Genomic DNA, 15,051 nt, shown 5'->3' with positions numbered 1-15,051 from the left:
CCGATTTTTATCCCTCAACCCGAATCCCGATATCGGGATCGTAAAACTAGTCAAAATCCCGATTTTCACCAAATATACCCGAAAAAATTATTGTTTACCGATTTTGAAGTTTTTCTGATCAATTAAAAAAGATCTATAATTTTACCTGGGGACATATTAAGACAAGTTAACGACCCTACGCTAATCAACAGTCACAACAGGTGTCATAATTAGTGGTTGTATGTAATCAGATTACCTAATGGTTCGTATTAGTCCTCAAAATTAATTTGTATACACAAATTTGGTCAAACAGCCTTTCAATTTTAATCAATTTATCATACAAGCACAATTTGCAACATTTGCCGTAGTTCCACAACAAAATCATAATTAATAGAAAGATGAGAACTGTAATGAACTCTCAAGAAAACATCGTTTATCTTGAAATCCGTTTAATTTTTGAAACCAGACGTTGTGTGTCTGTTGATTTAAAATCGACGTCATTTTGTATTCACTTCTACTGTGTTACTGTATAAGCCTCCGCCGGTAAGAGAACCTCTGAATACAAAGAAAGATAACTCAAATTTTATCCATTTTCTCATTGTGATACTGACAAGACCATAAGTAAGACTAAATCAAAATCTGTCTTCATCCTTCTAACTTTAGGACATGTAGTTTTAGGTCTTTTGAGTCAAGGATCATAGATAAGAAGGTCTTTGGATGGGGAAAAGGGGGGGTCTCTACTTTGAATCCTTTATTTTTTATGCCATTTTTCTCTATTCTTCAGTTATTTTGTCAATTTTATAATTTAATAGTACAAGAATCATGCAAATAAAAGAAATCAAGGCCTACAAGCTCATCATTAGTATACCAAAAGAAAAAAGAAGAGAACTTAGACTATTTTAAGAGTAAAAAACAATGCACACAGAAAAGTCGCTAAAATTGTAACCCTTAAAAATCTGGTCGCGCGCTAAATCCCCCATGGAGATTTTCAAAAGTTGGCAGGTCTGCTTCAGTATTTTATAAATAAAGCTTTTAAAGTGATGACATTTGCTGAGTATGTTGTAATTAATAGTTCGTGAAAAATATATGGATTGTATATTAAGTTCAAAGAGAGCACTTTATTTTAGTTAAATATAAGTGACAACAATGAAATTTTTTTATACCATATTGCCAATCTTTTAACTACATGTGATGATGAGTTATATGGTTTGTTGATGTTGCTATTGTTTTTCAGGTTTCTCTAAAACCCAGTGGTATGCTGACAATGGAATAGCAGACGGAACCGTTCTGCCTGATTGGGCAGCATCATCATTCCTCAATGACCTTCACATTGCTGCTTATCTACACACAGATCAATGCGGACAGACTGCTTCACAATATACAAATGGATGGAATCTTGGTGAGGGTCTGGATTTAAATCTCCCTTATTTATTGAAAAAAATTATTAATTCTGAAAAAAGGTATCCTTCTTAGAAGGGGGGTCGAACCTTTATCGGGACTCTGGGATAGGATCAGGAGCCCTCCCCTCTTCTTAAATTTAAGAAGTATGAGTACTGTGAGTTAGGTTACAGTTTTGTTTAGTTTAGAAGTATGGCTTGATAGGGTAAGGTATGAGTAAAGAGTAAGTTTATTATAACTTAGTGTATGGGTTGGGACCATGGAAATAAAAGAAACATAAACAAAAAGACCAGAAAATATGAAGTTAAATGTATGAAAATAATTTTTTCACAGTTTTTGTTTTTTATATTTGATTAAAATTCATTGACATATCTAAGTACTTGATTTAAGAGTAAATGGTCATTTCACAGCAAACATAAAAAATAGTAAAATCTTTGACATATCCAGGAGCCTGTTAGACATAAAAATATAAAATACAGCTATGAACATAATTATTGAATTCAGTATGCCCTAAACTTCTTATCCTGTAGCTCGCGAAAATATTTAGAACTAAAAAGACAACATAATATATTTGTTATACATACATTTTACAGGTTGTACAAAAACTGTTAGTTTACCCAACATCACTGACTCCACAGAATGTCACCTGACCTCAGCTTGTACTGCAGTAGAATGTTGTACTGAAATCGACTTCCTCTCAAGGTCATTCAGAACTTATCTACATATCGACCCCTGTAAACAAGTATTGCATCTTGGAATTGAACGTTTCAATAGAAATGTTTCTTTGGTTGATTACATGGAAGGTAGGTACCAGATTTTTATTTAATAAAATTAAATAAGTACTGATTTAGTACAATTTAGTCGTCTGCTGAATAAAGGGAGTGAAAATGTCTACAGATTAAGTACAAACCTTTTAAATTTTGTTTGCACATTTTTTTTCAAATTTGAATTTGAAGTATTTAATTTGTATTATATTTTTTTTAATTGCATTGATTGTGATAAGTCATGTTTGTTTTTAACTTAATCACATGTAATATCACTGCTAAGGATAACAAGCTTTGAATCAAACTTTCAGCCTTAACTTACATAAGTTTAATGCAGTGAATCCTGTAATTGCAATAAATTATTAGTAATTCATTGACATTTGTTTGTTTTTAGGAACCAAGCAACAGTTTGCACTAGTTGGATCAGTCATGATTGAGTGAGTATTGTATTAAATTATAACAATCTTTGGTTTTCACTACTTTAATAAAAAGAATGTTATTTTAAATTTCAAAGTTAAAGCATATCTTAATTGTTACTTATTATGCTTTTCTTCTTATTCTGATAAGTCTATTTTCTTTTGTGTCTTCAAAAACTTCACTTTTCCCAATTCTTGTAACAGATTCATATTATAGAAAAATAAAAAAAGATGACCTTTAGGTTTCATTTAATGTAACCAAGCCAACAAATACTTAATGAGGGGCGTGAAAGGGGGGAGGTATCTACATGTGAAATGAAATAGCCATTTCATGACAAACGAACAATTAAAAATGTCTTGTACGTTGATCATTTTACAGATTTCATGAAACACAGTGATAAACGAACCTTTTTCACGCCTGCACGTGAAATAAAAATGGTAAAACATGTTGCACAAAAATAACTCTTTACCACCCTCCTTAATCATAAGCATGCATTCTTGACACCTCATTATATATTTTCTAGCTACATGATAGAAGATATACCAGGAGAGAGTATGTATTTAGTCAGTATGAATATATCATACTGTTACGAGGATGGACAGCCATGTTATATGGTCACTACAGTGTTTGACAATACCAGATTACCTAAAGATCTGTGTGAATGGAAAACTGACTATCATATTCCAAGTAAGTCAAGATTTCAGACTCAAAATATTTTAATTGAAAACCTTTATAAAAATTCCACATTGTCAAATCATTTCAATCAAATAAAATCATTTCATAGTCCTACAAAGGCTTTAGTAAACTAGTAATGAAAAATATTTTGAGTTATTCAAATAAGTATTGTAAAACTAAAACTTTGACTAGCTAAAAGCAATTTCTGATGGTTACAGTAAAATTTTACATAATCTTTTTTTACCATATACCTTTTCATTTGTTTACAGATTTCTCATTTGAGACATGGCAAGGTGATCAAGGATTGACCATAGGTGACCCGTTACCGATGTGGGCAGAATTTTTGTTGTATGAACAGACTGGTCTTTCTCCTTATTTACAAGACAGTCAGTCTCAGTGTAGTAGAAGCAGTGCCAAGTTTAACTCATCTATTGCTGGTGGATGGATTGACGGTAGGTGTTGTTAGTAAAACATATTGTTAAGTCTGCATTGCAAGAAATAGTCATGTACTGTGGATTCATTTATTTTCAATGGAACCAATTTTTCGTGGATTGAACAAAAATTGGACTTTCATGGACATTTAATTTTGTGGTTTTGCCAAAGTCTGCATGCAAGTCTATGGAAAACTTGTAATCAGTTGAACGTTTAAATTCATGGTTCACCTGTACCCATGAAATCCACGAAAATTGGTATCCAACAAAAAATAATGAATCTGCAGTAGTGTCTTTTTAAAAGTACATTCCTTTCAAAAATGAAAAGTTAATTGTTCTTTCAATATTTGTGAAATTGTGGTTTTAGTGTGTTAATAAAAGAGTGATTTCAAATTCTCTTCAATCATTAAATTAAATTACATTAAATGTAGTTAAATATTCTTGTGACCTTTTTAAAGTAAACTAGCAACAACAGTAAAGAAAATAAAAAAGTAAATTTGAATTAAGGAAATGTTTATGCTACCTATTGCTTTATTGCGTTAAGAGATAGTTGACATTGATTTCTGATTTAACAATCCATGCCAGTTCTTCAACAATAAGGAAAATAGAAAAAAAAACCTTTACTGATTTTATATATATTATTGTGTTGAATTAAAGATTACACAAGTTTAACTCAATATGATGTTCAAGATTAAAACGGTTTTATCATTTAGAATGTAGCCTGAATACCACTGTACAAGATCTATCTAGCAGCTATACTGATATAACATGTCATGTGACATCAAGTTGTACAGAAATTGAGTGTTGTGTTGACTCAGTCAAGCTTCAACGACCTTTCCATGTGGTTGTCAAATTAGATCCATGTGATTTTGTCATCAATGTTGGAATAGAAAACTTCCATTACAAGCTGGCCATGGTAGACTATACATTTGGTAAGTTGCTAATTTCCTTTTAAAATATTGTCCTGTATATGAAAGAAATATTGCCACTGCACTTAAGCAAGCATTGACAAAGCATTTCTTAAGAATACTGATATATTGGTTGGTTTAAACTATGCATATTAAACATATATTATTAATCATCAACATTCGTTTTTTTGCTAATCCTAGTGGAATAAAAGAACTTATTTTATGTGAATATCATGAGTAGAAAAATGATATATTTGTACTTGTTGTTGACATTTGAGTTTCCAGTATTATATTGATATCTAATATCTTTTTTAGGTGAAGCGAGGAATTTCTCCTTGGGTGGAATAGTCAAAACTCAGTAAGTTATATGAAAAGAAAATCCTTTGTTAAAACTTAAAAATCACAACTTTAAAAGGCAGTGTTGATACTATATTTATAGATTATCTTTGATCATCTCAACAAGATTGATTTTCTTGTTTGAGCAGATACGGCGTAAGCGAGAAAGGTAATGGAGTTGAGATGACCAATGATAATCTGTTCATCTCTATTTTACCTATGACCACGTTGTCAAATTCATTTCAATTTCATTAGCAACACCACATGCCTCCTTAGTTTCTAACGATAATTTTTCATATCCCAGTAGCATGATATGAAAAATTATCACAAAAAAAGATCAAAGAAAAAATGCACAAAATAGCGATAAAAACTTAAGATGTTTCAGTCTTAATAGATCTTGTATTTAAGAACTTACAGTTTAAATTTACATTGGTTTTGATTCAGAAATGTAGTTTTATGTTTCAGGGCTTTAAAGAAGTGCTGATGGTTTTTGGTTCAAAATAAGGTTCTTATATTTGTAACTGCAAACGTTGTACAGGGACTTTTAAGATATTTTTATCCTTTTAGGAAAAAAAAATATTGAATAAAATTGTATGTTATTACAATGCAATACTATTCAACATACATGACATGCATTACATTGGGAATTTTCTAAAGACCAATTTTGTAAAAGTATTGTGTCTATAAAAATTAATTGTATTTCTTTGTATTTATATTGCTCTTTATTTTATTTTATGAAATTCATTTTCTGTTTTTTAGGTTTACTGTATTAGATATTGAATCAGAAAATGCCTACCTAGTAGATATGAACGTTTCTGTCTGTACTGAGAGTGCCCAGGCTTGTGAGCAAGATTATGTGATAGCACAAAATGTCCTTCTACCCAAAAAACAATGCACATGGGATGCTGGATTTGTTCATCAGAGTAAGTTGATAAGCTTATTTTTACATAGAATTCTAATTTATCTTGCAGTGGAAACACAATCAAATACAACATAATATATGTAAATTTAAATTTATTTCAAAAGTCAATTATCAAATTTTTATATAGAAGTCTAATTTAGCTTGCAATGGAAACACCAATTAAATCCCACATAATATATGTATATTTCTAGTTAAATCAAGAGATTTGATCTTTTATTCTTGCTCTTAATTTTTTACTGTAATAATGGATAAAATCTTTGAAAGACTTTTTAAACGATACATGCATGTTCATTCAAGAAATGCACATATACACATACAAACACAAAATATGGTGGTACAATTTGAAAATGTCAATATGGTATTTTTTAAAATTTTTTCAGACCTTTCTTTAACCCAGTTTAAGACTGATAATCAGATCTCAGGAAACTTGGAAAGCTATGATGCCTCTCGATTTTTGGATGAGGCCTTTGTTTCCTTTTACCTATTAGCTACACCATGTGATCGAAGCGGTGACTTGTATTCTTCACCCACCAATGGATGGACTACAGGTTAGTGAACATAGAAATAGGGGGTCCTAGAATATATGAACAGAGTAATAGGGGGTCCTTGAATATATGAACAGAGTAATAGGGGGTCAGAGAATATATGAACATAGAAATAGGGGGTCAGAGAATATATGAACATAGAAATAGGGGGTCCTAGAATATATGAACAGAGTAATAGGGGGTCGTAGAATTATAAAGATGACAGCTAGTCTCATAAGACTCATTGATTTAAAGTTGATTTTTCACCTATGTTATCCACTAGACTTGATTTAAACAGCATAATGACTAGATCTTAAGTATCTTATTGCATTGTTTACCTTTATTTTACTTTCCTATAAAAATGATATTTTGAGTTTCCAATATCGAAACATGGACTTTGCTGTAATATCAACAATAGGGTTAGAAAACTTGTATCAGTTACACACCTTTACTATGGTACTATTAAAACAATGGTCAAATTTCAATGAAACAGTCATAAGTTCTTTTGCTGTTGAATTTAGCTGCAAATAATTTTTAGGGTAAATTTGCATTACAACATCTATACAGTTGCAAGATTAAGGGTTTGAATATGTATATAAATTATGACAGCAGAAAATTTCATATGACTTTATTTTTTTAGCTTGTTCTGTTGTTCCTACAAGTAGCTTGCCAGCCCTCGCCAACACAGTTTCATGTAACGTTGACAACACTTGTGAAAAGTTTACATGTTGTTTTGAGGAAACAGAAGTAGGTAGAAGTATTGAGGCCAGTATTCAGATTGATGCATGTAAAGGAGAGCTGATTGTCACGCTTGAGAGATTGACAAGAACTATATCCTTGACTGGATATGTTTGGGGTAATAAGTTAATTAGCAAGCATTGACAAAAATGAAAAATATGTGGTATAAAATTTTAGGACAGAAAATTAAAAGAAATATTCATAAAGAAACTGAAGAAAAGAAGTCTGTTCCTTTTTTCTTTTTACATTTAAAAATCATATAGATTTTCAAGTTTTTCCAAGTTCTCAAAACATTGTAATATATAATGAAAACTACTTATGTGTATCGAATGTATGATTTTACTGATTGTTTTGCATGCAAGTAAGCTAAACAATTAAATATTTGATATTTTAGGAACTGAGGAAGTTTACAAGTTGAATGGAGTATATGGCCTTAGGTAAGAGAAAATACTTGTACAAGCACTAACAATTATTAGATAAAGAGCTACTGCATTGTGTAATGTCTTCACATTGCAAAAATGATTTTAATAGATGTTATTTTATCTTTTAAACTTTTACAAAACTTGACATATTTTAGCAAACCAAGTTAAAATTTGTAAAATTTAGAATACAAAACTATACATGATATTGTATGCTTACCAAGAACAAACATATAAGTTTGTGTCTATAAAATTATACATGCTATTGCAGGTTTACAGTGAACAATCTTGTGACAAGTAATAAGTTCTTAGTGAACATGGACCTAATGGCTTGTTATGAGGCTAATGGTGCCTGTACTTTACAAGAAACCATCCTAACTAACTTATGTACATGTTATTGTAGGTTTACAGTGAACAATCTTGTGACAAGTAATAAGTTCTTAGTGAACATGGACCTAATGGCTTGTTATGAGGCTAATGGTGCCTGTACTTTACAAGAAACCATCCTAACTAACTTATGTACATGTTATTGTAGGTTTACAGTGAACAATCTTGTGACAAGTAATAAGTTCTTAGTGAACATGGACCTAATGGCTTGTTATGAAGCTAATGGTGCCTGTTCTTTACAAGAAACCATCCTCACTGACTTTGAACTTTTGAAACAAGTTTGTGATAGAGCAACAGGCTTTGTTAATCCACTGTGTGAGTTTTTATTTATATACGTTTCTTTTCAAGTAAGATCTTATTTTTCTTTTGAAAAAGAATGATTTTTTTAGTATTATTTTACAAAGCTGTTTCTTTATGTATAATGTCCACTTATGCAACTGTCATTCAAGTGAGATGTTTAGCTAGCTATAAAACCAGGTTGAATCAACTATTTTCTACTTAAGATAATGCCTGTACCAAGTCAGGCATATGACAGTTGTAATCCATTTTTTTGAATTTCCATTTTGAATTTTCCTCAGAGTTCAGTATTTTTGTTATTTTACTTTTTGATATAAGTATTTTTTAATCTGATTCTTACAAAAGATGTGGTTCTCATTTCTTTAAGTGTATGCAATGTATTTCAACAGCAAAATATTTCACTCATACCTTACTATATAGTAATAGCAAGAAATATCTTATTACAGTTTCCTATAGTTCCTGGCTATCATCAGTTGGTCTACCAGACAATACTTCACCACTACCAGAATGGGCCAGACTACAGCTGATAGATGATCTTGGTGTAGATAATTACTTCAGTCTTGACGAGAAATGTTACAATAAAATGACTCCATTTATGACATCAACTGCAACAAATGGCTTCAATAATGGTATGTAGTATGTCTAGAAACTTGTAATTTTATTTAGAATATTTGTTGTGTAGAAGATAAGTTACCTCTGATGTATTTTGAATTTAATGGCATATAAAAGATGCAAAGGTTTCAAATAGAGTTTACAAATATCATGTCCAAAATAATAAAATAGGTCATGTTTGTGTTTGAAATTAAAATTGCTGAACTGGCACAGGGGTCTATCTTACTGTAGGAAAAGTGTCCTGAATCGAGTATCTTCACTAACACTTTTAATTTTTGACTTCTATCATTTGAGTAAAAACTTCTGTTACTGTATAAATAGATCATAAACCTGAAAATAGTTCAATGGAGAAGTTTGAGAGGGATGCACATTTTCCTCACTTCTTTTTTTGGAGCAAAACAATCACAAAAATAATATATTTGAAAAATGATAAATTTTCCGGTCTTTTTGTGGAATAGCACAATCACAAAAAAATTTATATAATGTAAAATTAAATGTTTTAATTCTACCACGATAAATATGATAAAATTTCATTAACATTTATTGCAAAAGAAAAACAACATTTTATTTTTTGTTCTTTTCAGTTTGTGGATCATCAATTGCACACAACACATTTACACCAGCTGATACCATCGTGTGTAGTATCCCCACTGACTGCAATGGGGTACAATGCTGTGTTGATGTGCCTCAACTAGCTACATCACTGGAATATAAAATGATTGTGGACACATGTGGTAACAGACTACGTCTTAAAGTGGACAAACTGGAAACTGACATATCATTACATAATTATGACTTTGGATCTAGTGCTAAATTTTCTATATATGGCTTGGCTGAAATAGAGTAAGTTTTTCTGTCTTTCCAACAATAGAAGAGGGGCATAATATTTTCCGTTATCCATATATTGATTATAAAAGAAGATGGGGTATGATTGCCAATGAGACATTTTTCGTGAGACCAAACTACACAGAAATTAAGAGCTATAGGTCACCATTCAGCCTATTAAATATAGGATATTGAACAGCAATAAAGTATTCTTGTCCTAGCCATTTCTTTTAAGGTGGTACCTAACACTACAGAGAGATAACTCTGTAAAATCAGCTAAACGTTTTAATTATGTTGTGTTTTAAAGGGAATATTAAGCTTCTCAATGATCAAAATAAGTGTTTGTCAAACTGCTATATAACCAGTGTAATTTTTCTGATAAAACGGTTGGTTCAAATTATTTGAAATTTTTGTATTTTTGTCAAAGGGTCAAAGTAAATACTTTGTTAAAATTTTATGAAAATTAAACGAGCCAAATTAATTTAAGTGAAAGTGTTGGGTACCACCTTAAATCTAATTCAGAAACCTTTCCTGAGTAATCAAAAATACAGAACTTAACATTTTATTTATACAGAATAAGCAACCATTTGTACTTATAAATCATGAACAGATATGTTTTTATAACTTTCAATTTTTTTTTAATAAGATAACATGCGAAACAAGCTAAAAGTTACATCCAATCTTTTCAACAGTTCTAGCATATATAAGGACATGGGTTATTGTAGAATCAATCTTGAATATGCAATTTGTGTCTGATTCATTTGTCATTTTGAACAATAAAATATGTTTAAACTAACTTGCCTTATTTAAAATAATTTCAAATTTCATCTCTTTAATATAGCTATCTAGTAAACAATCTGTTGCTAAGTAACCAGTATGAAATAACAATGTCAATAAAGTTCTGCTTGAATGGTGATACCTCATTGGCGTGTGACCAGCAATACACTATCTTCAATGCAACGGTCTTTAATAAAGAAAGCTGTGATTTTAATACAGACTTCAAGGATGCAGGTGAGAAGTTGACAGATTTAAAATATGAAAATAACAATTTACAAATTGTGTGTGTCCTAAACTGCTTTCTAAATTTACTTACATCAGGAAAATTCAAATAAAAAAATTTGAAAGCCAAGAATGTTAAAGTACATGTACTTTAGCATGTGAAGAGCTGTTTGATCAAAAGGGACCTTAAAATAATTGGTCAGCATTCCTTGAGGGACTAGGAACCTTAGTTTCGTCATTATAAACCCAAAATTTAGTGATGACAAATTTAAGAAGGATAAAAATTAGTTTTCTAATTGAGTTCTGTTGAAAATGAGATTAAACTTGAAAAAAACTATGTCCTGGTTGATATTTTTAAGACTACAAGAACATAATTTAAAAGCAGTAAAATCTTACAATCAAATGCAAAGCATTGTCATCTGCACATGCAATGGTTAAAAATGTGAGATAAACAGTTTTAATCTAGAGAGTTTTTGTGTTGTGGTTGCAGGATTCTCTCTATCAACATGGTTAGCAGACAGAAGTCTAGGACTAACAAACATGTCAACAGTGGATGCTGATGATTTGTTACAATTGCTACAGATAGATGATTTTATGGAGTATTCCAATATCTGTAACTTTACTGGAGCACCCTATGTTGGGGCTGTAGATGGATGGAATAATGGTTTGTATCACAAATAAGATAAGAGTGAAGCGTGAAGGTTATGGCTTTAATTTATTATATTCAAATTTTTTGTCTAAAATGTAAATCATACATATATATCACCAGTTAAGTTTGATATCTTCATTGTAAGTGCATGAAGTCATAAATTTCTGATTATTAAAATAGCTGCATTTGAAAGTATTGAAAATTCAACTTTTTGCTTGAAGGAGTTTTCATTCTATTAAACTTACTTTTTCTTTTATTTATGTATGATAACAATTAATCTTTATTTTTTGTAGTACATGTGCATAACATAATAAAATCTTTCCATTACAGAATGTAACACTAGTTTTTTTCCTTTAAATTGTTGATTTTTGATTTGTCTAGATGAGAGGGTAACATTAAAAAAAATTGTCACCCTCTCAGCCATGTGATAGTATAGATTAACACCCTCATATTAGCCAATCAAAATATGGCATTTTAACGCAAAGTATAATAAAATAAAATCTTTCCATTACAGAATGTAACACTAGTATTATACCATCAGGGGACTTAACCCTTTTACCTGAAGCAGAATTACTATGTCATATTGCTACTGACTGCAATGCTGTTTCCTGCTGTGCCAAGTCTGCTGTTCTTAAACGAGACTTTTATGTTGCTGTGACCATGAACACATGTAGCTACACACTGAAAATACAGTTGGAAAATCTGATTATTGACAAGGATTTACTGAACTATGCTTGGGGTATGATACTAAGCACCAGCAACTTCTTTCATAAAAAATCTTATAAGTAAAAATATACATAAGAGATAAGGTTTCAATATAAATTATTATGAATTCTAATCTAGAATTTTTTTGATAAGAAAAGCAGGAAATTATTTATCTCTATTTAATTTTACATGAAGAGTTATATTATAACTGTAACCTTCTAAAAAAATAATGTATTAGTGTTCTTTACCATTGACTAAAATTTTGTTATATTTTGGTAAAATGATATTTTTCTTTTCTTTCTATTCATGAAAAATCATGAAATATGTCTAGATGTCAGCAAAAGACAATCTACAAAGACATGTTTTAAAAGAAGTAATTTTTCAGACAAATGTTTGTATAAATACCAAACTTTTAATATTTGCTTATTGAATCAAAGAATTTTCCCTAAAACTTATGAGATTGTTTGTCATTCTGTATAACCTATCATGAACTCCCTTACATAACTTTTTATGAAAATAAAAAATATTTCATTTTTCTTTTACAGGAACAACAGAAAATATGAACCTATATGGAGTTTTGAGAGTCATGTATCGTGTAAACCATGTCGCATCAATGCAACACTTCAATGTTGATTTAACTATCAAATTATGCTTTGAATCTAGTGGAGGGTCATGTTTACAAGAATATACCATATTTACCAGTAATAAACTTTACTATCCTGATTGTACACAGCCTAACTTACCTTTCTATGGTATGTACACAAAATTAACATCATTAAGATACAAGATATTTCTGCCAGCCTAATTATTCCGAATCAAATCTCCATAACATAGTAGGTAGTGGGAATTTTAAAACTATTTTATTCATGATTAATCAGTTATATTTTTATTCTCCTATTGTGATAAATTCATAGTTTCTTAATTGACTAGAACGATTACCATAATAATGTATTATATGAAGTCTTCTTATATCTGATTGTGTACGAAGGTATGAGGCAACTACATCTGATTTACATAAAAGTTATAAATGAACATTTTATCTTTTCTCTTGTTCTAAAAAGAACAATTAGTATTGATGCAACAGAAAAATATTCATTATCTCAAATTGCAAACTGTGAAACTAATATGAAAGTTCATACAACCATTACTTTATTTTATTTTTTGACAGGAATAACCTTTGACTACTGGAAGCCAACAGTATGTTCCCAGTTTTCTTCAGGAACATACGCTCAAGGTATAATATGAATTATGTTGTAAATTGATTTTTGATTTGATATGTTGTTAAAGAAAAATGAATTAGTTGTCACCATTAGATAATACAAACAACTTATAAAAACAAAGTATTTTTTCTTAATTATCTATTTATTTGAAATAGTTTTATCCAGTATACTTTCCTTGTCAAATGATTTTTATTTAATTTCATCTATATCAGCCTACATATATTGGATATTATTCATTTATTTTCTGGAATATACAGGAATGTTGGCACGAGATGCTAAAAATACAAAAATTTTACAATATTTTCTACTGGATGTTAACCAAATGAAAATCAATCATTCTTTCATCTGAATATAACTACCGTATAAGAAGAAAACAATGTTGTTTATTTACCTTAGCCGACCGTGAAAGGGCTGTATAGCCAGTTAAGGATGTTAAAAACTTCCATCATTTCATTTTATTTACCTTTTATAGCTTGTACTGGTGTGACCTTTACAACCTATGCTCAGACCAGATGTCAGATGGCTGCTGACTGTTTCAGTGTCACATGTTGTTTAGATTTGGACTTCGTCCCTGGTACACGTAACACTCAGCTGACATTTGCTTTGGATACATGTGCTGATCAAATTGACTACACTCTAGAGAGGCACACATGGACAAGAACTGGACTGGCTGCACTTAATGGTAGTATTTTTGTAATAGGACCATTTGAAATATTAGAAGGGTTGAAAAGATAAAGATGCTTGTTTATTTTATTTTTTTAAAACGCAAGGACTTTTTCCCTTCTATTGATTTTCAAGGTTATTTAAAGAACCGTTTCCATGGTTAAAAATATATAAAGAAATGATCAACAAAACCAAAACCATGATGACAATTAAATGTAAATAGGAATGTTGTCAAATTAAACGAGGTTTTTTTCAAATATTTTTTTACAGGAATTGAACAGGTTGAAGAATTGTCTGACTCATTCAAGTTAAACTTTACCCTGGACACGACAACCTCAGCTACAGCTTACAAGACTACCATAGGATTGACTGCATGCTACATTTCTCCTGGAACATGTGAAGATTATGAGTTACTCACGGCATCTGACCTGAAGAAAAAGACATGTTCAGGACGTAAGAGGCGTAGACGTGCAGTAGCAGCAACGTATGTAGTTTGAAAATATATAAATTTTTTTGGGTGTTTTTTGTATTTAAATAATTTTGTCATTGTACTCTCTTCATATGTTTGTAATACTTGCAGATCAGAAGCTGATTTTTGGGGTAAAGATTGCATGAAGTGGAAAAAAAACTTTTTGGCATTTATTTGTCTTGTTCAGGCCTTATTTCTATCTTTGAGAGTTTAAACAACATAGTGCTGTTAGATGAACTTTCTGTACATACTTTCCATGCCCATATCAATCAATTTATTAATACAATGATATCATTAAAAGTTACAAAATGATGTAAATGTGTATAATCAAAATTGTCAAGAAAACCATTTTTATTAAAATTGCATAAGTTGCAGTGGTGCCATATGTATTGATCTATCTGTTAGTGCCTGGTGAACAAAGCTATCTGTACTACCTACTAGTAAGGAAAAAGGAACATAGCTCAAATAAAAAAAAATCCTAAATATGTACTGTTGCTTAATTCAATGCATGTTTAATTTTTTTGTAAGTTCATCATGAAAATTGAAAGCAATCTTAACAGTGCTCACAGCACTTTGATTATTACATTATCTTTTCAAGATGACTACTTTTTGAGTTTACTTTTTTTCTGATTGACTGATGTTTGACCTATTTTTATGCCCCACCTACAATAGTAGAGGGGCATTATGTTTTCTGGTCTGTGCATCTGTTCGTTC

The 15,051-nt window shown here is 30.5% G+C and overlaps 1 protein-coding gene across 1 annotated transcript in view; it reads left to right on the top strand.

Moving 5' to 3' along the window:
* The window catches only part of LOC143056305 (uncharacterized), a 313,066-nt gene that overhangs the window by 245,900 nt on the left and 52,115 nt on the right, over positions 1-15,051 (top strand). The window contains exons 133-153 of the mRNA XM_076229390.1: positions 1,214-1,378; positions 1,971-2,180; positions 2,536-2,578; positions 3,082-3,245; positions 3,503-3,685; positions 4,378-4,596; positions 4,888-4,930; positions 5,668-5,831; positions 6,211-6,378; positions 6,995-7,210; positions 7,487-7,529; positions 8,047-8,213; positions 8,642-8,824; positions 9,392-9,650; positions 10,474-10,643; positions 11,122-11,295; positions 11,795-12,019; positions 12,531-12,737; positions 13,154-13,219; positions 13,678-13,887; positions 14,139-14,352. Coding sequence (XP_076085505.1) covers positions 1,214-1,378; positions 1,971-2,180; positions 2,536-2,578; positions 3,082-3,245; positions 3,503-3,685; positions 4,378-4,596; positions 4,888-4,930; positions 5,668-5,831; positions 6,211-6,378; positions 6,995-7,210; positions 7,487-7,529; positions 8,047-8,213; positions 8,642-8,824; positions 9,392-9,650; positions 10,474-10,643; positions 11,122-11,295; positions 11,795-12,019; positions 12,531-12,737; positions 13,154-13,219; positions 13,678-13,887; positions 14,139-14,352 — 3,493 coding nt within the window. The remainder of the gene's footprint in view (positions 1-1,213; positions 1,379-1,970; positions 2,181-2,535; positions 2,579-3,081; positions 3,246-3,502; positions 3,686-4,377; positions 4,597-4,887; positions 4,931-5,667; positions 5,832-6,210; positions 6,379-6,994; positions 7,211-7,486; positions 7,530-8,046; positions 8,214-8,641; positions 8,825-9,391; positions 9,651-10,473; positions 10,644-11,121; positions 11,296-11,794; positions 12,020-12,530; positions 12,738-13,153; positions 13,220-13,677; positions 13,888-14,138; positions 14,353-15,051) is intronic.

This window comes from Mytilus galloprovincialis, chromosome 13 (assembly GCF_965363235.1).
Source record: "Mytilus galloprovincialis chromosome 13, xbMytGall1.hap1.1, whole genome shotgun sequence".
Classification (NCBI taxonomy): domain Eukaryota; kingdom Metazoa; phylum Mollusca; class Bivalvia; order Mytilida; family Mytilidae; genus Mytilus; species Mytilus galloprovincialis.
This window is presented reverse-complemented; position numbering and strand designations above follow the sequence as displayed.